Genomic DNA, 26,185 nt, shown 5'->3' on the forward strand with positions numbered 1-26,185 from the left:
AATTTATGTACAAAATAGTATCCACACTGCTCTTTACATGGACTGGTTTAGAAATTTGAATATGTAATAAATAATTCTAATATCTAATCAAAAATTAAATAGAAAATAATGCATATTTACAAACTATTTTATAAAAATAATCCCCATGACATTTTCATACCAATATTTTTCTTTTGATATTTCAACTTGAAAAATTAATAACTCAATTGCAAATCGGGTGATTTAGTTGGTCTTTTTATTTAATATAATGAGTGAGAGGTTTTAAGTTCGAATTCCGCATCCCATCAAATGTCAATAAATAAAAAACAATTATCAACTCAATTATATTATGCATTTTTTTTTACACTGTAAGGATGATTTTTTTTATTATTATTATTATTTCTTCTTTTGGGAACAAAGGAGGATTTTAGTATTGGTCAAATGTGAAATTTAAGTTCGGAAAATATCATATTTTCATATTGCTTCTTCGGCTTTCATGGATAAAGCATTCATTGCTCAGGACATTTTAGTAGAGTTTGGCTAATTGAGTAACTTTTCATAAAAAGTTAAACGTTATATGAGTTAACTTTTTATAAAATACTACCTTAACCTCTAAAAGTGAGTTTAAATGCTCCGTTATCAAACACTATAAAAATTTACAATTTTGGCCATCAAAATGCTAAAAATTACTTAAAAAAAGCTACTGTTGAATACAACCTTAATCTTATTTGTTTCACTGTATTACATATATACCCTTCAATTGAAATTGTGACACCAATTGTTCTAAATTGGACAAAAGAATTTTTAGAAAATAAATTAATGAAAAATATTTTTTAATTAAAAACTTTTTAGAGGTATTGATAAATTTGTTATTAATCATAGTTAATCAAGACGCGTGTTCCGCCACAGCAGACACCAATGTAGACCACAATCATATTTTATTTATTTATTTATTTTTCTCTCGTATACTTAATAAGAAATTTTAATTATGAAATTCGTATAATTTTATGAATTAAAAATTTTTAGTTTTCTGTTAAAATCCCATTCTTTTCCGACATCAAAATTCAAAACAGCAATCTCCGTGTGTAAAAGCGAAACCTTTCTCCCCAAGCCTAACAGAGCAACTATTACGTATCTCAGCCAAGCTTTTCTCATAGGCCGCGTCAAAGCTTTTACATGGAGTAATCTTTTTGACAGTTCCTCTATGATTCTATCTATCAAAGCAAATATTCAATGAGAGCGAAATTTCTGGCAGGCTGAGAACAGAGTTCAAGCTGACGTTGAGGGTAGACGCGGACTGATTCGTGCGGAGTTGAGATAAAATTTTTGTGATTATTAATTAAGAATAAAGCATTTTGCATCAATTAATTGTTTGTTATCGGTTTAAAAATATTTCATTTTGGTAATTTTGTGAGATTCCCATCTGTTTGTTTGATGTGAAAATGTTATGAATCCAAGAATATTGAGGGATTTTTGGTTTTTATCATTGTAAATTGAATATAGTTGACAAATGAGAGGAACCCAAATGAGAGAAACGGCGATCGTGGTGGATCGGGAGTGTTTGGAAGAACAGAAAGTGTAAGAAAGCGAGGATAAAAGCCAAGAAAGTGAATCTAGCTGAATTTTGGATTTTTATTTTATTATTAACTCAATCTTTAGAGGGCTTTGACCCACATGGCATTAAAGGAGGATCCAAAATCCGAGTTGATGAGTCGATTCATTGAGTCTGTGAAGGAGGTTTCTGGGTTACCTGAATGTAAAAATGTATGCAAGAAGATGCATGGCAATTTGATACGTAGAATCAAGCTCTTGAGCCCTTTGTTCGAGGAGCTAAGGGACAGCGGCGAAGAGCTAAGTGAAGATGGGATGAAAGGCTTCCAGTTGTTGAAACTTGCTTTAGATTCTGCTATGGAGCTTCTCAAATCAACCAATGAGGGAAGCAAGTTATATCAGGTACTATTTTTCGTTTTTTTTTTTTTTTTTTTTTTTTTTTTTTTTTTTTTTCTGTTTAATTGCTGGGAAGGTGAAGTAAAATGAGAGTTGATTTGTTTTTTCTTTTTCTGCTTTATATTTCTTTGCTTGCTAATGAAATGTAAGTTCGGTTTATATATGCTTTGAACTGTTGAAAATTGAAATGTTTTGTTGTCTGTGGAAACTCTGTAATGGGGATTTTATATATTTTTATCTGCCTGGCTTATTTCCATTTGCTTGATGAGACAATGATTAGAAAATTTTCTGTTTCGTTGTGTATGTTTCGTTTTTAAGACTGGAAATTTACATCACTTATTTCAAATGGAATCTTTAGGAGTATTCCAATATATAAATTTTAGATCATCGCTATGTGCTAAATAAGAAAATTACATTAACTGAGGTGATAATAATGAGAAGTTTTTATCTGTCTGTTTGGCACTGAGGTTGAAAATGGTTTTTCTAAAAAACATTATTTTAGATGTTGCTGGAAAGAGCAATTTGGAAGTTTTGTTTACCTGTTTTGAAGCTTTTCTGATTGAAACTTATGGAATTCACCTTAACACAATTTAATGACTTCTAATCAAGTTTTTTGACATGGATTCTTCAACAACAGCTCAAACAGCAACTCTGTCTACCCTAAGTAATTTTAGTGCCATTGCATTTGCTAGTTAGTTTGCTTTTTGATAGTTTGTTACATTTTTGTTGGGACATTTAGTGGCTACGGGCGATTTCACTCATTCTGGATGAGTTTTGTAAGAGAGGAGACTAAGAAACTTTTGTAAATTCATGGAAATTTGTCAATGAAGCTCTATCTCAGTACTCTTTTAGTCTCTTATTTCTTCTTCTTCGTCTGTCTTACTTCTCTTCCGTTTCTTCTAAATTCTCAAGTTCGTTACTATGTGTTATTGCTTGATAAAATAACAAACAAAATGTTATGGAAGCCAATTATTACTTCATTCGGGAGCTATTTTTTTTCACATGATAAAATATAATGCATTTCAATGCCACAGGCCTTGCAGAGGGACAAGATAGCACAAAAGTTTTGCCAGGTTACTGAAAAAATTGAAGTTGCATTAAGTGAGATTCCGTATAACAAACTTGATTTATCAGAGGAAGTTCGAGAACAGGTATTACTAGTGATCCAACTGACTTCTTCTATTTTTTATTTTTTATTATCGGAAAATAGGCAGTCTTAATCTGCAGTGAGTTATGCCAGAGGAATTGGATTACACTGAATTTGTAAACTTGTAGTTGAGAATTGACATTGTATATATGATTTTTCCAGATTGAACTTGTCCACACTCAACTGAGGAGGGCTAAAGAAAGACCAGAGTCTCTTGATTCACAACTAGAGCTTGATTTAGCTGCAGCACACAAAGAAAAAGACCCTGATCCTGCAGTATTGAAGAGACTTATTGAAAAGTTGGAACTCAAGACCATAAGTGACCTAAAGAAAGATTCTGTTGCTTTCCATGAGATGGTTATCTCGAGCAATGGTGATCCTGGAGAATGGTTACAGAAGATGTCATCCATCCTTGTGAAGTTGAAGGACTACGTTGAAATGGGAAACCCTGAAACTGATAATTCTGAGGCTGAAAAGAGTTCATTTAGGCACAGATCTCCCGTTATCCCAGATGATTTTCGATGCCCAATTTCTCTAGAACTAATGAAAGATCCCGTGATTGTCTCTACTGGACAGGTTTGGCTACGACTTGTATCATAGTTCATTGCTTTGTAAATTTTTAGTGGCCATTGTTCATAAATTGTCTTCATTCTGCAGACCTATGAAAGATCGTGCATCCAAAAATGGCTAGATGCAGGACACAAGACTTGTCCAAAGACACAGCAAACACTGTTGCATACTGCTCTAACACCTAATTATGTTTTGAAGAGTTTGATCGCATTGTGGTGTGAAAGCAATGGTGTTGAGCTGCCTAAACAACAAGGAGCTTATAGAACAAAAAAATTTGGAACCAGTTTTTCAGATTGTGATCGAATTGCTATTGTTGCCTTATTAGAGAAATTGGCAAATGGGAATCCAGAACAACAAAGAGCAGCTGCTGGAGAGCTACGTTTACTGGCAAAGCGGAATGCTGATAATAGAGTGTGTATTGCTGAGGCAGGAGCCATTCCGCTCCTAGTAGAGCTTTTATCCTCCACCGATGCTCGTACACAAGAACATGCTGTTACAGCACTTCTAAACCTCTCCATAAATGATATTAACAAGGGAACAATAGTTAATGCGGGAGCTATACCTGATATAGTGGACGTGTTAAAAAATGGAAGCATGGAGGCGAGGGAAAATGCTGCTGCAACCCTATTTAGTTTATCTGTTGTAGATGAGAACAAGGTGGCAATAGGAGGAGCTGGAGCTATCCCAGCACTTATAGATTTGCTACGTGAGGGGACTCCAAGAGGAAAAAAGGATGCTGCCACAGCTATTTTTAATCTTTCAATTTATCAGGGGAACAAGGCGAGAGCTGTAAGGGCAGGCATTGTGCTGCCTCTGATGCAGCTGCTCAAGGATGCTGGAGGTGGAATGGTAGATGAAGCATTGGCAATTCTTGCAATTCTTGCAAGCCATCAAGAAGGGAAGGTAGCAATTGGCCAGGCCGAACCAATTCCTGTTCTGATGGAAGTCATCCGGACTGGTTCTCCACGCAATCGGGAAAATGCTGCAGCTGTACTGTGGTCACTATGTACTGGTGATTCACAGCAGGTGAAGTTAGCAAAGGAGTTTGGTGCAGAAGAAGCACTAAAGGAATTATCAGAAAGTGGCACTGATAGGGCCAAAAGAAAAGCTGGAAGTTTACTAGAGCTAATTCAACAAGTTGATGGGGTTGTTAATCAAAGTTGCCTCTGAATAGTGCAGTAAATTTGTTAGAAAAATGCAAAATAGAATCATATCTGGTTAAGCTGTCTCTATCCAAATTTGTATATGGAAATGGTCAACAATGTAATCAGGACCATATCGGCAAAGTAGGCGAATTTCCGTCTGGGTTGGCACTTCTGGCAGCAGTAGGACTCGGTCTCTTTGCAGGGGCATCTTCACACAATGATCTCACCAGTTTGATACTTAATATGAAAGGTGAAGGAGGTAAGCTATTCTTTATGATCTTATCTGGTGTAGTACATGAACTACGAATAGCATTAAATTGTATTGTATTGACTGCATTTTTAAGACCTTTTACAGGTCTTTGTTGTACTTGGAATGCAGATAATGATTCAATCAAAATTATGTAAAATATCCCTTCAGTGAATTATATTATTATTTTTATCCTCCATTCAACTCTATGTACCAAAAGTCATATAATCTATTTAGGTTCTGGTGGTAGAAAGAAAATGTTATTCAAGAAATCATTAGAATTTTAGTGCATAGGGACTGCAACAACCTTTATTATTTAGAAATATTTGAAGATGCCATTTGATCCCTTTGACTCTGTAGTTGGCATGATGTTTGAAATTTTAGCAGTCTAATTATTGAAAAGAAGAAAATGTAAGAAGTTGTTGAGGTGTACATATCCATCTCAAGCATCTTAAAAAATAATTCACCTATACGTGCCTTATAAAATAAGAGGACAACGGCACTAATTGGGTTTCATGTTTCATTTTGATAAGTCGTAATAATTCTTTTTGTTTTACCATTTATCCAAAAATATTTCATTATTGTTTATCATTGGACAAACCTTTTTTTTTTTTTTTCTGTTTTGAGAAAAAACTTGCTTTATTAAGAAGGTAAGTCCATCAAAACAATAGAAGCAATAGAACTCGGAAACTCTCCTGCCCAAACAACAATATCAGTAGAAGAGAAAGCCAATCTAGAAAGGGCATGAGCAACACCATTACCCTGTCGTCGAATATGGGAACAACTCCAATTGCCAAGTTGTTGCAGCAGAGATAACAGTGAACAAAGGCGAGTTCCATACTCAGTTTCAAAACAACACCTTGAAGCAAGCTGCTGAACAAGATAGAGAGCATCCGACTCTAGAACAACAGATTAAATGCCCAGCTCCCTAGCCAAACGAACACCAAAGGAAGCAGCTTCAATTTCTGCCTGTTCTGCAGATAACTTCAAAGGGAGACATTGACAAGCAGCTGCCTTCACCTTACCCAGACGGTCCCTTATCACAAACCCCAAGCCACATCCATGTCTGTCCATTACAGAGGCATCAACATTAACCTTAACATAACCAACTTTCGGCGGAGCCCACTTGATCACAGCAGCAACATTGGCAGAGCCAGTGCCTTTGTTATTTGCATCCTGGAAATCATTCAAACAGGATAAACCCATTTAAGCAATATGCTCAATATTCAGCTTCTTTGTTTGGAACACATACAGGTTACGAGACTTCCATAGTGACCACGCAACCATACCAAAAACTTGTGCTTGCTGATATTGAAAAGAACTAACAATAAACTGAAACCAATCAAGAGGAAGGAGCTGTTGGGGTACAAATCAACATCAAATTCTCAATTTTATTTCCTATTTTGGAATAATTCTCAATTTGTTCTAAAATTGAAAACAATATATAATTTATTTAAAAATTAATTTTTTTATAATTTATTCAAAAATTTTAGTACTCTTTGCATTGTGACAATTTTTAACTATTTAAAAAATTGAAAAAATTAATTGAATCGCCTTAACTATTTAAATACAAACATAATTGTAATAAATAATTAATACTATTTTCATCCTTTAAAAATGTTATTTAAGTGGAAAAAAAAGTCAAAATCTATAAAATTTAATCAAACGAGTGACTTTTATATTTATTTAAGATTTATTGTTTTGTCTTATTTTACATTATAATTACAATATATATATATTTTTCTCCAAATGGCTGAACATAAGAATCCGTCTTTTATCTTTTCCTTTTCGGCATCTTACTGTACTAACAATTGACAAATATAATTATTATAAACAGCATCATTTGATTGTGGATTCTAATGATTAGTATAATCCATCGTTTGTCTTCTCCAATTATTATTATTATTATTATTATTATTATTATATTAAAAACTTAACATTATAATATTATAATCCACGTAATTCTTAACGTAAAAGCAAACTTGTCCTTAATTTTGAATCAGTTACTGCTGGCATGGAACTTTCCATGTTGACTTTTGATTTCGTTTCCGCAAGGTCAAACTAACAAAACCTAATGAAAAACTATTTTGTCAAAAATACCTACATTTCTCCATTTATGAAAATAAAATAAAACTACTATTTTATAATGCAATTTGATTTTTCAAGAATAGAAAATAATTAAAAAAGAAAAAGAAAGGTCACGAGTGATGAGGATTACTTGCCACAAAGCGTGCCATGTAAATAGCTTTTGTTAGTTCATTCAATGGAGAAGGAGAGGGAGAGGTGGGTCACGACTCACGAGGATTTGAACCTCTTTATGTACTTTGTACACAACTTGAGACGTGGAGACTGTCCCCACAAACTTTGCCCTTTATTTGGAAAAAATATTATCTTATTTTACATATTTGCCCTTTAGTATTTAACATTAATTAATTATATGTTGTTTTATTTATTCTTTTCAGGATAATTATGCCTTTCTCGTCTGAAATTTTCAAAACTTTTATGTTCTATGTATCTATAACTTTATATATATTTTTTTATTTATGAGAAAACAATTCGATGCATCTCAATATTTGCTAGTAAAAATATTAATTATAAATTTTAGTTATAATTTTCTTAATTAATATGTGAAGTTAAAACAAAGCATAAATTAATTAAATAAAAAATAAAAATTTATTAATCATAGTATAGTAATAAAAATAAATTAGTGCGTTAAACAAACATGAGCCCGAATACCTTGTAGTTAAAGTTAAAAGAAATAAATTAGCATATTAATTAGTATAAATTTTTACAATTTTTTCCTTTTCAAAAAGAAATTACAGTTATTCAGAATTAATATAAATAAATTTTTTAGATTTTCATAAATATATCATTGTACTCCCTCCGTTTTTTTATGGAGGAATAATTAATTTTTCACAAAAGTTTAACCAATTTTTTTGTCATTTTTTCTTAATTTATCCATGATATCTCATTTATTCCTCCTCTATTATCAATGTGTCTTTAAATTATATTTCAATATTCAATAAGACTTTAAATGATTTGTTGGAATAAAAAGAATACAAACAGTTGCAAAAATAAAGTTTATGCTATGACCCAAAGAAATTCATTTTTTGTCATTTATTTGGGAAAGTTATGTGAAAATATGAAAATTTATGTTCATTTAACATTCCAACTGCATTTGATTATTGAAAATGTATTTTAAATATTGCCCAATTTTTTAAATCTTTGGCGAAATCCGTAAAAATCCCTTTCAATGTGGTTAACTTGAAAGTTTTGCGGCTCTTTTTCATTCAAACTCTATTTTAATTAGCACTCATATAACCTATAGGAGCTTTTTTTTTTTTTCAATGAAAATTGTTGTAAAAATTACATTCTCCAAAATTTATTCATATTAAATGCTCACCTATGTTTTTGTCTACCACTGTCTTGAGATATTTCACACTAAAAACTTAAAAAATAACTAAAATAAGAGTAAAATAGCCTTTTTACATTGGTATGGTTATCAAAATTATCAAATTATGCAAAAATTTTTTATATAAAAAGAACAAATGGAGAATTAAATACGAGGTGAATTTCATTTTCGGATTTTATGACACTTTTTCATAAATGCCCCTATGTAATTTCTTTTTGAATCATCAAGATATAATTAATATGTTTTTATATAATATATTAAATTTAATGACCGATAAGCAGATAGATAGTATAAATTGACCAAAGTTTAGAACAAAATGGCAATTTAGTAAATCACCGATCCCGTCTGCGACTCCCGAAGCAGCCTTCGCGGGTTTCCATAACAGTATTCCAATTGTTTCATCGATCCCATGCTTTGCTTCTGCCACCAAATACGTTCCCCTCTCCTCTTACAATTATGTCCTCCGCCACCAGGTTTCGCCGCCTCGGCGTTGCAGCTATTATAACCGCCACTGCCGCCACGACTGGTGGCTTCTTATCCCCAACATTTGCCACCAACGACCATGGCGTTAGGCCTGCTCTCGACCCTGTGAAACAGAAAATTACTGATCCGAATGCCGTTGTTCCATCTCGAGCGGCTCAGGAATCGGTTTTGATTGGTGCAACTACTGCTAATCCCCTCGATGTTCTTGTGATCGGCGGTGGCGCCACTGGCACTGGAGTGGCGCTCGATGCTGTGACCAGAGGACTTCGCGTTGGTCTGGTCGAGAGAGATGATTTCTCTTCTGGTACCTCTTCAAGGTCTACAAAGCTAATTCACGGAGGCAAGTCTCTTATGCTCTTGTTGATGAATCTAACACTAAGCAACTCATGCCTTAATAATTACTATCTGATCAAATGACCTGAATTTGTCCTGAACTCCCATTTTTCAGTTCATTGGTTCACATTTGGTTGGCTATTGAAATGAGAATGCAATTATGCAATTCATGTGATAGCGTTCGATGTTCTTGTGTACATTTAGGATCCGAATTTTTGTTCGATACTTTTGTATTTGAATATATTGAATATAGGTGGAAATTATATTTTCTTTTTATAATTCTTCAACAATGTCCTTAATTTCTTTTAATTTTTGGAAATTACAATAATATTATTAGTATCTTACTATTTCCTCCGCTGTAATTAGTAGCGGGGTCATGAATTTCATTTAGTGGGGGTGGGGCATAAATAAATCATAAATGTTGACAGAATAAAAAATAAAAAATGCTGAATTATTTTCTGGACATGTGAATTATAAATTTATAAACGAATTCGACAAAATTTTGTATTTCAGTCGTTTCAATTTAAAATATGTTCTTTAAATTCATCAGGTTAATTCATTGCCTTCTGATATTGTTTCCTCTTAATTTTTATCTTATGATTTTTTTTATTGTCAAATTATAGAAACCTAGAGAATAGGATTTTCCATTTCAATTGACTTGAATTCGAGTAAGTTATAAAAAGGCTTTCAATAGAACATCTATTTGCATGATTTGAAATATTCTATTTCAAGATTAAAAAGAATGATTTAGTAGTATATTTCATGATTAATGCAAATTCATTTGAATTTTTCTTTTAATGTGGCCATTTTTTTTACCACTGGGGCACAATTTTCTTTTCATAGGAATATATATATATATATATATATATATATATATATATATATATAAAATCCACGGTACTATGCTTCTATGATCATTTCAATTTGAAATTTGATGAGCCTTTAGTCGACTAGTATAATTTCTCCTTGTGGTCAATTAATTTTTGCAGGAGTTCGCTACTTGGAGAAGGCAGTCTTCAATCTTGATTATGGGCAACTGAGGCTGGTTTTTCATGCACTTGAGGAACGCAAACAGGTTATTGACAATGCACCTCACCTGTGTCATGCTTTGCCTTGCATGACACCCTGTTTTGACTGGTTTGAGGTAGTATACTATTGGATGGGTTTGAAAATGTACGATTTGGTCGCAGGACCACGCTTGTTACATTTGTCCAGATATTATTCTGCACAGGAGTCCCTTGAACTTTTCCCCACTCTTGCTAAAAAGGGTAAAGATAAAACCTTGAAGGGCACAGTGGTGTATTATGATGGGCAGATGAATGACTCACGGCTTAATGTTGCTTTGGCATGTACTGCTGCATTAGCTGGTGCAGCAGTGGTTAACCATGCAGAAGTGATATCTTTTTTAAAGGATGAGGCAGATGAGCGGATAATTGGTGCACGTATCCGGGACAATCTGTCAGGTATAACATTTATCTTAAACACTTCGCTCAAGACTTTCATTACTAAACTGTTGCTTACCCTCTGGCTTTCCTGCACTTATCATCTTATTCCCCAAATAATACAAAATCAGAAAACAAATAGAAATCCACTTCATTTTTTGCCTTAATATAGAGAATCACCTTGAGTCTCTTCTTGTTCTTCCCATAACTCTGACAAAAGTGAGATTTAGCAAATTTGTGGAGACAATAATCGAACAATTATGAGGCTTGAGAGTGTTCTACAGATGTAGGGTATGAATTTTGACAATAAATCTTTGAACTGCTAAGTTTGTCAGAACTGCAATTTTTTTTAAGAGTGGTTTGTTTTTCTTCAGAATAATCTGCGTTCTCTAGTTATTTTTATGCTGTTTCAATCAATTAGATCTCCCTGAAAGCAGAAGGAGCATGTTCAAGCAGATGATTTCTATGTACTTGTTTATGGTTTTCCCACTCATAGTAACTTCTTCTTCACTGAACCAGATAATATTCTACTTGAAAAGAACACGAGAATATTGGGAATTAATCTCAATTCTGGGAACCTACTGAATTTGGGGCCCATAAAATGAGTACATGCTATTTTGGAATGTTGTAGTATGATAAAAACAATATGTGCTTGTCTTTCAATTTGGAAACGCATGGAAAACTAATTTGATTTATAAAAGAAAATAGTAGAAACAAGTTTGATCCTTATTCTTACATTTGTCAAAACCCCAGAATTGAGAAGTGGCAGAATATGGCCTAGAAGTTTTTTAATCCACATTTTTCCACAAGCACGAACCTAATCTATTTGAGAGCTATAAGTGTTGTAGAAGCAGGTCGACTTAACCACTTCATATTTCCTTATTTTCTGAAGTTTGTTGTTTTCTTCTGTTATGATCAACTGTTTAGGATGCTGTCTCTCATAGATGGCAAACACAGATTTGCGCACGCACGTCAGGGCACACACACACACTATCTTGTTCAAGCTTGAACTCATTTGTTTCTTGTAATTTCATTGATTACATGTGATTAGTGGTATTGTATGTTATACTGTACCAGGCAAAGAGTTTGAGACCTATGCAAAAGTAGTTGTGAATGCAGCTGGGCCATTTTGTGACTCTGTAAGGAAAATGGCTAAGAATGATGCACAACCTATGATCTGTCCAAGTAGTGGTGTACATATTATTCTCCCTGATTATTATTCTCCAGAAGGAATGGGTTTGATTGTTCCCAAAACAAAGGACGGACGTGTTGTTTTCATGTTGCCATGGTTGGGGAGAACAGTTGCTGGAACTACAGATTCTAACACTATCATCACTCCACTCCCTGAGCCACATGAGGATGAGATTCAGTTTATACTTGATGCTATCTCAGATTACCTTAGTGTTAAGGTATGTGATATTTTGCACGTATAAACTCCTGCAACTATATAGCAACATTCATGTGGTATCATGAAATAAAGGATAAAATGCCTTTATAACTAGTTATTCTATTTTTTCAGAAAACTCTTACTCCATCTTGACAAATCAGTTGTTCTCACTCTTTTTTCTGAGGTGATGGATGGATGGTTGATTCATCCATCTGTCCATATATGAATAGTACCTGCTGTCATTGTACAATTTAGTGGTCCATTTTATTGCCAGGAGTTATTATAACTTGGTGGTCAAATGTAAATAAAGGTCATGTTGTTACATTGTATTAGACTGCTTTTCTCCATGAATGGAGAACAACTATTTGATCAGTGGTGTTAATGGTATTGGATTTGATGGAAAGAAACAGTACCTTTTGATTTGTATTTAACTTCTCCATTCATATTTCATGAAATTGATAGGTTTAAGAATTGTAGTTGAGTTAAGGGGTTTTGAAAGTAAGAGGTGTATAAGTGGAGAGAGTTAAAGGTGGAGGTGGTTGAGATGATCTATGAGCTTGGTGTTCTCTTGAGGTGTATAAGTGGAGAGAGTTAAAGGTGGAGGTGATTGGGATGATCTATGAGCTTGGGGTTCTTTTGAGGTGGGCTGCAAGAATTCAGGTTCCAAAAAGTTCAAGCTGTTGCCTTAGTGTGTTATTGAGAAAACAGGTAAACCTTGCATGGATAGGGTAACACGGTTAGAGATGTTCTTGTTTGTTTGTTTGTTTGTGTGTGCGTTCTACATCTTGCAAAGTTGCCATGGTGAGTGGAATTCTGTTGCTTGCTTCATTTCAATTGGTTTCTAAATGATGTTATTATAGATTTATGATCATATATGTATAACTATGAAATGCGAAAATGTTGACATTTTGCATGTGTATAGATTCATATTCATCAAACTGCACGGAATTCTAGTTGTTGGTTTGGTTATTGAATTTTTTTAATTTGGTTTGGCTGTGGATAACGAAGCGGCAATATATAAATTTTAGGTACGCAGGATAGATGTTCTTTCAGCCTGGAGTGGCATTCGCCCATTGGCTATAGATCCATCAGCAAAGAGCACAGAAAGTATCTCCAGAGATCATGTTGTATGTGAAGATCATCCTGGTTTGGTCACAATCACTGGTGGAAAATGGACCACTTACCGAAGGTAATTTTTGTTTAACTGAGAAGAATCTTGAGCTTGCCAATTATTGGAATTAACTGGCATGTCAGGAGGATAAGTAATGTAGAGATGTTTCCTACTTAATTTTTTTTAATAGACCAGTATGAAACCTTATAAAATTCCACCTATTGGCTATATTTCATCTATAGTATATATGAGCTTAATGCACATAATGTAAGAAAATAACATCACTTCAGCGTCGTTTTTGTGGTTTACCATTTTGTTATATTTGATCTCTAATACGTCCAGCCCTTCCTGCCTTCTCCCTCCACTTTTTGTTTTTGACTTATTGCTAAAGCTAAGCTCTGTTCTTATGAAATGGTGTTTCAGCATGGCAGAAGATGCAGTTGATGCAGCTGTAAAGTCGGGAAAGCTAAGTCCAACAAATGAATGCTCAACTCAAAACCTGAGGCTGATTGGTGGTGATGGATGGGAGCCTTCATCGTTCACAGTCCTTGCTCAACAATATGTACGTATGAAGAGGTCATATGGTGGTAAAGTTGTTCCTGGAGTGATGGACACTGCTGCTGCTAAGCACTTGTCACATGCATATGGTACAATGGCAGAACGAGTAGCTGCCATAGCTCAGGTTGCTTTGGCCTTTCTTTTTTCTCTGTATGCCCTTTCCCTGGACTTCTTGCTCTCCCTGTCCCCTGATTACTATTTATATTTGAGCTTGCCCATTCTGTTTATTTTGTTGCCCTTAATGTTCTGATATCGTTTGTTATTTGGCATGTCCATGACACAAATATCAGGTTTCACTTCTTGTTCTATTGCTAAATTTGAGGTGAGCCTCATAAATTGTGGGAATAGTAGATTGTTCATCTTAGGTAATGGTGCTGAGTCAGGCCAATCGTATTTCATAATTGAATCTCCATAATTGTTTCTGTTTCATTCATTATATTTGCCATTGTGTCTAGCCCACATTGAATTTTGCTTTGGGATATTTGTACGAATTAGTTTGTTTCCCATTTATCTAGGAAGTTTAGTGGTTAAGTTTTTTCGCTGTCAGGAAATATCATTCCATTTTGGGAGGGGGATGCATTTTGGGTATAGTTTAAACATTATTATGCACAATCTTCTATTGAAGGGATATTAGAACTGAGGTCACTTAATTCTGGTGCATGGTTAGCTCTTCTAGACTTGATAAATCTGGTGCATGCTTGGTTGCAGTAGGATTGTCATGTAACCATGCTGCATGATTTTGCGAAGATTTGATTAGCATGAATGAAGCAAATTCTATTTCATAACATTCTGTCCTGTGGTACTTTGGTAATTAACATTTGGACCCTCTTTAATTTTCAGAATGAAGGTCTAGGGAAGCGACTTGCCCATGGGTACCCTTTTCTAGAGGCAGAGGTTGCCTACTGTGCCCGAAATGAGTACTGTGAAACTGCAGTTGATTTCATTGCTAGGAGATCACGACTTGCTTTCCTGGATACTGATGCGGCAGGCCGGGCATTGCCACGCATCATTCAGATACTGGCTACCGAGTGCAATTGGGATAAGGCAAGACAAAAGCAAGAGTTGGAAAATGCTAAAAAATTTTTAGAAACATTCAAGTCTTCAAGAAATGCTCAATTTCACGATGGAAAACACTAACAGTAAGTTTCAATTCTCTCTATTTATTCATTCAATCATTATTTTCTGAAATCTGCATAACTATCATTCAATTTTCATTTGTTCGAGGGTCTCGAACTACTGAGCTGGGTTTTAAAGGTGCTCGACTTTTGCACTTTTCACTTTCTGCAGATTGCAGCAATTTTCTTGGCGTTTGCTGATTAAAGGAGATTTCGACTGCCTTATTTGGCAGATTGCTGGAACCCCTTCTTATAGGTTTTACATTTACAATTCTCTGCCAAAATAATGTTGTTTTCCAAAATCGATTCAATAATTTCCTGCAATTGCAGAAATTACACTAAATTTATGCATACAGTTCTTTTGAATAGGTCAAAACATCCTCGGTTTACCTGGCCTTTGTTCACTTCTGGTTAACTTTCAATATGAAGATGCATACGATTCTTTGTTCTCCATTTCTGCACTGTCATTATCTTCTTGAGATATATATGCAGTTTCTAGATCCGTGAATACAGTGGAAGTGGTGTGTACCAATGAATCCAAAGGAGAAAAGAAAATCAAGAAATTAAAAATGTATATGAAAATGCAATACTGATATTAAGACTCAAAAATAAAAAACACTCAAAAATCAACTGCTATTAATATTCAAAAATATAAAAAAAATTCAACTTTCATTTTTGACACTTTTGTGTAGTACTTGTAATTCTTAATCGGAATTTAATGGTTGATTTGAATATATATAGGATTAGGGTCAATATTAATATGATTCATAATATAAGCATTTCATATTTAAACACGAACATGATGTGAAAAATGAATAATACGAAACATAGCACGTGTAACCTGATTAATTAAATAGATAAAAAAAACTCAACTAATTTAATTAAATAGATAAGAATATGGATTGTATATATTATACTTATGTATGGGTTATATGTTAATGATCCAAATTTATTTACGAAAATTTATACTTGATAAGCATTCATTTCTATTTATCTTTCTTCAGTTTTTTTGTCAATCCTATAATTGAAAAATGGGAAATTAATTATTTAGGATCCGAGACATGATATATGTAATTCCTTCATTTTGAACAGATATTTAGAGCCTCCTTAACGTTCACATCCGTCATTTTTCCGTTAATGTTGGAAAAAACAAAAGAGAGGTGAGAGAAAAAAATATAAAATTGACAAAATTACCCTTCTCTTCTTTTTCCTCAATGGGAAAACTTTCACACATCTATAGGTGAACTAGCCTTTTATATTTTTGGTAAAATTACTTCACCCAAAACCAATATATTTTTTAACTAATTTCTCCTTGTTAACTAATAGCAAGAAAATTCAAGTTAAAGAAGACCACTTAAACCATAATGGAGAAGGATCGGCTCCAGCCATGAGAGGCTTAGACCACCTAAATAGTACTAGATGCAGATTTACCAACGATCCCCAGAACCAGTCCTCTGCATCTTCTCATTCCTCGACACAGCGGCTGCACCAAGCCAAGGCATCCATAAGCCAAAATTGCGAGGCAAGAGAGCAAATGAGTTTGCGCACAATAAGCCAATAAATGGAGCCATCACTGTATCCGCGATCTCCTCAGTCCGCGATGCGTCCACGTGGACAAACTGGAGCCCCAGGTCGGTAGCAAGAGCCGAGTCGACGACATGGTCAGTTGAGCCGAGGCATAGGATGAGCTGGTAAGGATGGAATCAGCATTGAGCGGCACTGAGGAAGGTAGGCAAGAGAGTGGAGGTGAGGGGGTTTGTGTTGAGAGGTTGGGAAGAGAGTTTGAAGATGGCAGGGGTGGGAATATTGATGGCAGAGAAGCCAACGGTCGAGGAGGCGATGCAGGCGAGATGGCGGAGAGGGAGAGAATGGATCTCTCACTTGCATATGGCCAAAGGGTGTTTTTGTCCTTTCCGTGTCACTTAACGGAAAAAACGGAGGAAATTGGACTGATGGATGCAAACATTAGAGATGTTCCGAATATTTATCTAAAAATAAGGAATTACTCAGATAATTTTTTCATATCTAAATCATTAATTTTCCTTGAAAAATTAGCTAACATAACTAGATAATTAAAAGATCATAAAATAGAAGAATTACTAAAATTAATTTACAATACCTTGCGATAAGGGTTATACAATAATTCATACTTTAAGCTAATATATTAATATGGAAAAATTGTAACCATACCCCTATATTTTGTAAAAAAAAAAAAAAAAAAACTAATTTACCTTTATTTTTTCAAAAATAAACTGCTATGTAACTTCCCTGGAAAATATAACTTTTTAACTTCCCTGCCATACAATAATTCCTCCTTTTGACTGTTTGGTTCCTGGAAAATATAACTTCCCTGGAAACCCACATTGATATTCAAGAACTCAATCTGGTTTAACATTGCCACTTCAATTATTACAACCACTGCAACAAGTTTTAGCTGTAGCTCCTTTGAATCCGTATCTGATAGCCGGAACGTTCATAACTACATTCATAACTCAGTTCATGAATCCTACCATTCCGGTGAGCTTTTTAACTCCCACATCTATAACCCGATTTTCAGTTCCAATCATTTGGTTCTTTACTCATTAGCCTTTGATTTCTCCATCTCCAATCGATTCTCTCTTCTCTCTCTTTTGTTCAAACTTCTATTTCTCTATCTCTCTCTTCTCTTTGAGCTTGATTTTCTTTTCACACTCTTTTTTTATTCTCTGTTTCTTGGTAAGTTCTTATTTGTTTATAGATTGCATGAGTTTAGATAATTCAATCTCAAGTTTGATTTTCAACTGAGTGTTTGTCTTTTTTATTTTTTATTTTTGAGGCCTGTGGAATTAGAAGTATGGATAGAGTTCACAACTTTGATTTTCTTTTTGGAGAATCTAGATTTTGTTATTTTTGAGATCTATGGAAGTTAGGATTATGGATAAAGTCCACAACTTGGATTTCATTTTTGGGGAATTTAGTTTTTATTTCTTAATATCTGATTCAGCTTTATTTTTATTTGCTTCTGCATATGTGTATATTGATTTATGGGTCTGTTTGAGGAGAAGATAAGATAGGGTCAAAAGCGTATTTAATATGTATTTAACGCCTAAAATAGCAAAAACCTAATGGAAGGATAATTTAGTGTAAAGGATTTGAAATACGACGGAATAACAGTTTATATTTTAAAAAATAAAGGCAAAATAATTTTTTTTATAAAATATAAAGATATGTTTATAATTTTTCCTATTAATATTTGAAAAATATTTAAAAACCCTGTCGATCGAGGAATCAACTTTATGTTAAAAAATATAAATCTAATTGACGTATTTCATTGTAATAAAAAGGTAAATAATAAGGAAATTAATTATTTAATCTTTAAATTAGACGAAATTATTTAAATAATCTTTTAAACGGCATCTTAACATTTGTATCTTATTCTAAGTATTCTGTCCGTCCAATTTTGATCGTTCGATAATGGAAAAAAGTAAAAGACAGGTAAGAGAAAATATTTGAAATTGGCAAACTTGACTTTTTCTCTTCTCTTGTTTTCCTAGTTGGGCCACTGGAAACAATCAATAATCTATCTATAACAGAACAAAATAGAAGTTCAAGAAAATAATAACCTGAAACAATGAAGAATATATAGGCTACGTGTGAGCATGCTTCTGACTTCGACATAACAACAACATGGTCTGCTAAACGCCAATCTAATATAATAATGTAGAAAATAATTAGTTCATTTACATCATGACCTTCGAGAGCACTTGACCCAGGTTTTGGCATAAAATCACCCTCTTGACCCCCGATTACGGCAATATTCCAATTATCCAATCCAGAAGTGTGGCGATTTTCCTTGCTGCCACCCATTACATGGAGCCTGCTTCTCCACAATTGAGTTGCAGGAGCATACTTGAAAAGGCTCTTGTTAGTTCATGCATCATTAACTAAAGGGTTCGAGTCTACAAACAATTCTTAGAGATTTGCTGATGAATCGATAGTTCCTTCTTCTTGTGTTCTCTATCTGGGCACTGTACAACTAGGAAGAACAACAGGTGAATTGAATGGTACAACAAATGAAGCAACCAATGTTTATCTATATCGAAAGCTAAATTCTGTAAAGAGATCCGGTCGTTATAGGCCCAACCCTGATTTACAGCCTTTGCCGCCATTATAGCCAATGTATGGTGAACGCTGGTGAATTCGATATCGTCGATGTGTAGCCCAAGGAGCAAAGGAGCAGCGATTACCTTGGGTACGGGCTATGGCCTTTCTGCATGTATAGAGAGTTAATACTGTTGGCTAGAATGGAAGGAGAGGGCATTGTAGTAAGCTTAGCAGCGGCGAAGAAGATGGCGGGGTGGGGATGTTAATGGCGGAGGCAGCGATGGTGGAGAAAGCGATGTAGGCCAAGGCGGTGGAGGGTGGAGCAGGTCTGGGGCTTTCATATTGTCTAGGGTGACGTCAACGATGTTTTGGATATTAAAAAAAAAAAAAAGAGTATTTAAATAATTTTAAGTACATAGGGACTAAATAATTAATTTTTCTAAATAATAATTTCTCTTTTTAATCGAAAAGCGATTGCATAGCGGCAGACTATTGTACTCTGGAATGAATTTTAGTTTTAATTGTAAAATTTGAGGTTTTCGAAATTTAAAATTTTCATTATTCGTTGCGAAGCATGGATACATGTATAGTTAAAAAAAGAGTTTTTTTTTTTTTTTTGGAAAATCAGCTTTTAAGTTTTTAGATGAGTGTAAAATTCAGATTTTGGCGGCTGAATCGGACAAGCTCCGGCCAGTAGATATAGGGTCTCATTAATGGGTCCCGCATACAAATCCTATAAAAGGAAAACCCGTGAGATTTTCTTCATTAAAACAGACTCTGTGCCCTATTTTTTTTTTTTTTTTTTTACTCTCTCTGTCTCTCTCCTACAGTTATTAGCAATTACAAAAAAGCTAGACAGGTCCGTCTTCTAGTCTGTTTATTGATCTTTGAAGGTGGAAGGTAAAAATGTCGTTCGATCTTCTCTTAAAGCCATCGTGCAGTGGATGTGGATCGACCACAGATTTGTATGGAAGCAATTGCAAGCACATGACTCTTTGCTTAACTTGTGGCAAAACCATGGCGGAGAACCTTGAGAAATGCTATGATTGTGGCGTCACCATTACTCGTTTGATTCGAGTTTCGCTTCTTTTTCTCTAAATCTGATTTCTACGTTTTGTTTTATGTATGTGCAATCTGAATCCGCTCTGTTTTTGTTGTTTCATTGCTGTTTGTTCACGCTATGCGTGCATTTGTTCTGGTTAGGTAATGCACATGTTTGATGTAAGGAATATAATCTGTAGAATTCGTGAAAAGATGAATTCTAGGTATTTTATTGGCGTTGCTATTGTTATACTGTTAAGAAATTATGCTAATTCTGAATATATTCCTGTTTTTGTTGGAGATTTTACTGATTCATTGATTGATCGTATTTATTTAAGATTTTCTTGGAAGGTAGAACTACTATATGCTTGAATATATTCGGTTTGGTTTGGAGATTTTTACTGATTCATTGATTGATTGTATTTATTTAAGATTTTCTTGGAAGGAAGAACTACTGTATGATTTTTTCGTTGATTTCTCTTTAGGAATATAATGTTCGGGCCAGTCCTATCACCGACAAGAACTACTTTATTGGTAGATTTGTTACAGGATTGCCTAGTTTTTCTAGAAAGAAAAATGCTGATAGTAAATGGTCTATTCATAAAGAAGGACTACAAGGACGTCAACTTACTGATGCTTTGCGGGTAATGAATCTTTCTTGCCTTGTTTACCTTTTGCTATACTTCATATCTATTTACTTTGGTTTGTTAAACAAAGGTGGAATTTAGGTTTTTAGTTTGATTTTGTTAACACGTGGGAAGTACAAAAATTACTTCTATGTAGTGAATTTTCTATGATGAAGAATGTTTTTTTTTTTCTCATCACTTAATTCTACCATCTCCGTTAACTGTGCAAAATTATTATAAAAAATTCTCTTCATTATAATGCCTTTTAAAGCAAATCCCATTGCATGCATGGATGTGGATGAATGATCATTTCCAAGCTCGTGCCTGTTCTACTTAACCATAGTCCTATAGGTCTCAACTGCCTGTTGTAGTATCACTTCAATTTATATCATTTTTGCTCCTGCAGTTTCATCCTTGCTCAACCAAAAACGCTTCTCCTTGCTCTCTCATTTTCTTTTCCTTTTCTTTTTCTTCAATTGCTTGATAAAAAAGAATCATTTAAGTCAAAAGAAAAGATATGCAATTATTTTATTCTGCTCTGTACAAGCAATTATACTCTGCCTGATCACAACTTTTCCTCCACAGAACTTGCTACTAAGTACTAACCTATAAGCCTCCTCCAATGAACAAAGACTAGCATAATTTTCTACTCAAGTGCAAAATACAAATTTTGAATTGGAAGGATTGAGCAATTTCACGTCAAAGGCATCTGTTAACCAAATGTCCTATTATCAATGCTCCCATATGTATTAGAATCATCCTTTACCAAAGCTTCATACTGTTAGTTCACTCATTAGTTTAATATAATCAGCAACCTTCAAGTGAATTTTGACAGCGAAGAAAGAAATGAGAGTTTAATAAAAGGGAAGGCAAACTTTTATGTTAGCTGTAATCCATTGAATTTTCATGTTCTAGTCATTCTGTGTGCTCAATAAATGTGATAAATGTTTTGATAGCCTTCTTCTTATTTGTGTGCACAATTATATTATATAGGAGAAGTACAAGAACAGGCCTTGGCTGTTGGAGGATGAAACTGGCCAGTCTCAGTACCAAGGTCATCTCGAAGGTTCGCAATCAGCAACTTACTACCTGTTGATACTGCAGGGAAAAGAGTTTGTTGCTATCCCTGCTGGTTCTTGGTATGCACGATAATTGATTGGTATATACTGGTGGTTCATTTTTCTTTACTTGGTGTGGGCAAGTCCTAAAAAGATATGATCATGTATATATGTAGTAATAAAATCAATTTATGTCTTATTCTGCCTCACTTGGTTTTTGATGCTGGAAAATGATGCTCATACTAGGATATAGACACTTCTTTTTGAAATTTATTTACTTATGGATGAGCAATATGAATATTTTCTGTTAACTATTGTTGCTTGACATGTTTTCCAGGTATAATTTTAACAAAGTTGCACATTACAAGCAACTTACCTTGGAGGAAGCAGAAGAGAAGATGAAGAACAGGAGAAAGACTGCAGATGGATATGAAAGATGGATGATGAAAGCTGCAAATAATGGGGCTGCTGCATTTGGTGAAGTGGAGAAGTTTGATGATAAGGATAGTGGTACAGCTGGTGGAAAGGGACGCAGAAAAACAGCTGGTGATGATGAAGGCGGCAATGTTTCTGACAAGGGAGAGGAAGTTGAAGAAGAGGAGACAGCACGGAAGAATAGACTTGGACTTCGCAGATTTGATGGTGATGATGAAGAGGAAGGTCAAAAGGGGAGTGATCATGATATGGATGATGATGATGGCGAGAAGGGTGAGCATTTTTCCTCAATATTATGTTGCAGATGTCAGTCTCTTGTAATAAATAGTTGATCCTTTAAAATTTAACGTTCAAATAGCAAATGATTCCTCATATATTCTTTTTCTGCTTCTTTTTTTACATTTACGGGGTAATATTCTTTTCTTTCTAATGTACAAGAAAGACGCTCTGTGATCTTTCTTTTTGATTCAGTGAGCTTGGTAAATTCTGAATCTTATGGAAACATTATGTTTCGTTTTAAACTTTTCAAATCTCTCCAATTTAGCTTTTCAAGTAGTTCCAAATAAGTGATGTGTGTTTGTTGATTTTAGGTGATGATTGGGAGCATGAAGAGATTTTCACTGATGATGATGAAGCAGTTGGTAATGATCCAGAGGAACGGGAAGATCTGGCTCCTGAGCTTCCTGCTCCTCCAGAAATCAAGCAGGTGTATTTTTATTCTGTAAATTTTGCGTATTGATCGTTACTTGTTAGTGGCAGAAGGTGACATGTCATTTTTTCATGACTTTATCAGTAGATGCAGGCTGTTGATAGATTCAATGATTAATCTATTACATTTATCATGAATATAATGCACAATTTGGATGACATTTGATTTATTGTTAGTTTTTAGTTGATTATTTTGATGGCAATTGAGATATTAAATAAAGGTAAAAGTAAGCAGTTTAGAAAAACATCTTTGTGGTCAATTTAGCGATAAACCTAAATTATTTGTTGCAATTACTTGCATTCTACATAAGTTTGATGTCTGTTTTATGTTTCTGGATTCAGTAGTTTGTTTCCGATTTACTCTTTGTTTGTCATGTGAGTAGGTTGCTAGACTGAATTGAATCTTTATCAAAGTAAAATGGATGTGCGGTACATTTCATTGATAAGTGAAAATGGCAATTATAAGTTTGGAGTCTTTTTTGAATTGTAAATGAGAAAATTTATTGCCAGACATTGAGTGTTTGTACTTTGCAGTGTTCTAAATGGATCATTAAAATTTAAGCCCCCTAAAAATGTGTATTATACTGCAGGCCTTATCACCTGGGTTTTTACATATTGCAGGATGAAGATGATGAGGGCGAAGAGAATGAAGAAGGTGGATTGAGCAAATCTGGGAAAGAGTTGAAGAAGCTTCTTGGGAAAGCTGGTGGACTCAGTGATTCAGATGATGATGATGATGATGATGTGAGTTTTAATGATGGCTGATTGTATTTTCTTGTCCTGTTTACACCCTAAGGGCATCTGTGATATAACCTTGTGAATAATATATTATGCTTGGCCTTGCTGGTTTTTTTCCCTACTAACCTCTGGTTTATGAAGTGTAGAGGCCTAAGTTGAGTTATATATTATGTATGCTGATAATATCCAGATGGATGATGAGATTTCTGTGCTGGCTCCGAAGAAGAAGGATACACCTAAGGAGGAACCTACTGAAAGTAATCATGCAAAATCAATGCCTTCTGGTTCTGCTAAGGGAAATCAATCTGCTTCCAAGTCAGCAAAGGGAAAAAGAAAATCAAATGGTGATGATGCAAAAACATCTAACAGTGTGCCTCAAAAGAAGGTCAAGGCAGAAAATGTATGTTATTGCTCTTGATAAACCTGTAACTGTCAACGGAGTGTGCCTCAGGCACAAGGTGCTATGTCTAGAGCCTCTGCCATGGTCAGACGGGGAAATATTCCTGTGCGAAGTGCAACAAAGGCAAATTTGCATTTGTTGTACTCCAAACGCTGCCAATTTTACACCTGACCTACTGTAGGCTCATGCCCAAAACTTGTGTCTTGCACCTTGACTTCACTCTATGACCTTAGAGTGCGTTGATAGTATTAATAGATTGAACACTGATCTTTTAATAATTAATTTTCTTCGTACTATCATTGTGGATTAGGAACTGAAACATACCGTGAAAGAAGAAAGTGTTGCTGCTACTAAAAGTAACGTGACTTCCAAGGTGGTACCATCATCTCTGAAAACAGAATCAACGTCATCCATTGGACCTGTCTCAGAAGAAGAGATTAGGGCTGTCTTGTCGCAAAATGGACCTGTGACTACACAAGAACTTGTTTCTCGGTTTAAAGCGAAGCTAAAATGCCGCCAGGTATGCTCTTTCTTGTTTACTTATCTGTGTTTAGGTGCTGCTTGATTCGTCTTTACCTTCACTGCAGTCACTTGTTTTCATATTTTTGCAAATTTGGCTTTCAAAGATCCATTTTCATTCATCCTCCTAAAAAAAGCTACATGCTTACTGAGAATTATGCAAATTTTTCAAATATCGATTCACCAAATATAAAAAGATCAAAGAACTTTTGAATTCCTTGTGAACCACACCAAAATATTTCATCTTACTTCAAGAACAATATTCCATTCTCAATTCCAGAACGAAACATAAATTATCTTGTTTGAGAAATCTGAAAGGTTTTGATTGTCTCTTCCTTTCTCCTGAATCCTCGAAACTCATTGATGCATGCAGGACAAGGAAGCTTTTGCAGCTACTCTAAAGAGAATTTCTAGGATTCAGAAGACCAATGAATCTAGTTATGTTGTATTGAGAAGGTAGATGATATCTTTTCAGCCTCTAAAGACAATGATTTGGTCAGATCAGTTTATGAGAAACTGCAAATTTTGCTACAGTAATTCCAAAATGTCTTTGCTACAACTAAAGATGTCTTTTTGGAATATGCCCATTTTGTATTTATTTCCCAAGGCCTGGTAAAGACATCTTTTATTGAGTCTTCATGTGCAGGAAATTTGATGCATTCAATTTTAAATTTGGACAAACATTATTGTTTGGTATATTCTTTTTATATGTAACTAGTTAAAGCAGATTAGCCTAAGCACATGAACGCTCAATTGGTTTGATTTAAGTCAAATCAAACCAATATAAATTGCTTAACTCGAATTGAATTGTCATAAAATAGAGAATCCATGTTTTATGGCATTTTTTTGCTATAAAAGTAGGAAAAATTATTGCCGGCTACAAAATTGTGGCAACAAACATCTTAAAGCTCCTCTTGAAAGATGTAGATTTAACTAGTAATAAAAAAGTTGGACTGTCCTAAAAAAAGGATTCTCACAATCATAACCTAAAAGTCAAAACTCATAAAAGATAGCTCAAGGGTGAGTTTTTATCTATCTAACAATTAGAACAATCATAATCAAATCTCTATTGACTCCTTTGGTGAGTCAAAAATGATTATATCAGCTTCCTCGGGCAATTTAAAGCTGACCCTTTTCACTGACTTTCCACTTGGGGTTTTCTTAATTGATAAAGAAGAAAAACTGATATAATCTTTGTAATCATCCTCTCTATCAAGCATCAAAAATCTTTCCAAAGTAAAAAAACTCCCACTTACAGCAATTTCATGGGATTCTATAGAAGATGGGTATACCCTTTTAGACACATTCTTCAAAACATAAAGTTGACCTCCATTTATGCATTCTGGCTTCATACTAGGAGAGCCTAAGAGCCACTCTTCTAATGTCTTCTTCTTCTTCTTATTTGCTTTGAGGCATTCTGGCTTGAGTGATTCAATAATGGAGAATCCTTGACTTGAACTTTTACCTATTAATTTCTTGCAAAGGTTAGTCCCCATTGATCAATTTATTTCATCAATAAATTTAAGGAAGGAAACTAGGGGATGGTAAAAATGTGAGAAATGTCGTTTTGAGTTTAGTTTTTTTTTTTGTGGGCAATATATATACACACACACTAAGACGGATAGAACTAGATGAAAGCTGTTTATATCTAGCTTTGTTGTTCTTTGTGTCAAACAACTCCTGATTCTTTCCTTTATTATT

General features: G+C 34.4%; 3 protein-coding genes across 4 annotated transcripts; all 3 read left to right on the forward strand.

Annotated features, from left to right (window-relative positions):
* Window positions 1–1,032: 1,032 nt before the first annotated feature.
* On the forward strand, window positions 1,033–5,234 carry PUB14 (plant U-box 14). The gene is made up of 4 exons (XM_012225568.4): window positions 1,033–1,932; window positions 2,961–3,077; window positions 3,236–3,649; window positions 3,731–5,234. Exons 1-4 carry the CDS (start codon window positions 1,654–1,656, stop codon window positions 4,811–4,813), a joined length of 1,893 nt encoding a protein of 630 aa, XP_012080958.2. The 5' UTR covers window positions 1,033–1,653; the 3' UTR covers window positions 4,814–5,234.
* Window positions 5,235–8,759: 3,525 nt separating this feature from the next.
* SDP6 (FAD-dependent oxidoreductase family protein) lies at window positions 8,760–15,329 on the forward strand. Its single transcript, XM_012225570.4, has 7 exons — window positions 8,760–9,270; window positions 10,253–10,726; window positions 11,783–12,114; window positions 13,121–13,281; window positions 13,627–13,885; window positions 14,602–14,900; window positions 15,049–15,329. The coding sequence occupies exons 1-6, from the start codon at window positions 8,904–8,906 to the stop codon at window positions 14,896–14,898; spliced, it is 1,890 nt and encodes a 629-aa protein (XP_012080960.1). The 5' UTR covers window positions 8,760–8,903; the 3' UTR covers window positions 14,899–14,900; window positions 15,049–15,329.
* Window positions 15,330–19,711: 4,382 nt separating this feature from the next.
* LOC105641101 (transcription initiation factor IIF subunit alpha) lies at window positions 19,712–25,180 on the forward strand. Of its 2 annotated transcripts, XM_012225571.4 has the most exons (9): window positions 19,717–20,036; window positions 20,486–20,644; window positions 21,620–21,765; window positions 22,022–22,392; window positions 22,710–22,825; window positions 23,449–23,571; window positions 23,756–23,965; window positions 24,276–24,485; window positions 24,858–25,180. In XM_012225571.4, the coding sequence occupies exons 1-9, from the start codon at window positions 19,866–19,868 to the stop codon at window positions 24,942–24,944; spliced, it is 1,593 nt and encodes a 530-aa protein (XP_012080961.1). In that variant the 5' UTR covers window positions 19,717–19,865; the 3' UTR covers window positions 24,945–25,180. The 2 variants fall into 2 exon arrangements, with proteins under 2 accessions (XP_089579266.1, XP_012080961.1); XM_089723140.1 differs by lacking the exon at window positions 24,858–25,180 and having other exon boundaries at window positions 19,712–20,036; window positions 23,712–23,965; window positions 24,276–24,418.
* The last annotated feature ends 1,005 nt before the right edge of the window (window positions 25,181–26,185 follow it).

This window comes from Jatropha curcas, chromosome 6, assembly GCF_041381405.1.
Source record: "Jatropha curcas cultivar XTBG-Jc1 chromosome 6, XTBG_Jcur_1.0, whole genome shotgun sequence".
NCBI classification, from domain to species: Eukaryota; Viridiplantae; Streptophyta; class Magnoliopsida; order Malpighiales; family Euphorbiaceae; genus Jatropha; species Jatropha curcas.

Coding starts and splice junctions, on each gene's coding strand:
- PUB14 (XM_012225568.4), top strand. CDS start 1,654: ATGGCATTAAAGGAGGATCCAAAATCCGAGTTGATGAGTCGATTCATT. Junction 3,078..3,235: donor CAGAGGAAGTTCGAGAACAG/GTATTACTAGTG, acceptor TGATTTTTCCAG/ATTGAACTTGTCCACACTCA. Junction 3,650..3,730: donor TGATTGTCTCTACTGGACAG/GTTTGGCTACGA, acceptor TTCATTCTGCAG/ACCTATGAAAGATCGTGCAT.
- SDP6 (XM_012225570.4), top strand. CDS start 8,904: ATGTCCTCCGCCACCAGGTTTCGCCGCCTCGGCGTTGCAGCTATTATA. Junction 9,271..10,252: donor TACAAAGCTAATTCACGGAG/GCAAGTCTCTTA, acceptor TAATTTTTGCAG/GAGTTCGCTACTTGGAGAAG. Junction 13,282..13,626: donor AAATGGACCACTTACCGAAG/GTAATTTTTGTT, acceptor ATGGTGTTTCAG/CATGGCAGAAGATGCAGTTG.
- LOC105641101 (XM_012225571.4), top strand. CDS start 19,866: ATGTCGTTCGATCTTCTCTTAAAGCCATCGTGCAGTGGATGTGGATCG. Junction 22,393..22,709: donor TGATGATGATGGCGAGAAGG/GTGAGCATTTTT, acceptor TGTTGATTTTAG/GTGATGATTGGGAGCATGAA. Junction 23,572..23,755: donor ATGATGATGATGATGATGAT/GTGAGTTTTAAT, acceptor GATAATATCCAG/ATGGATGATGAGATTTCTGT.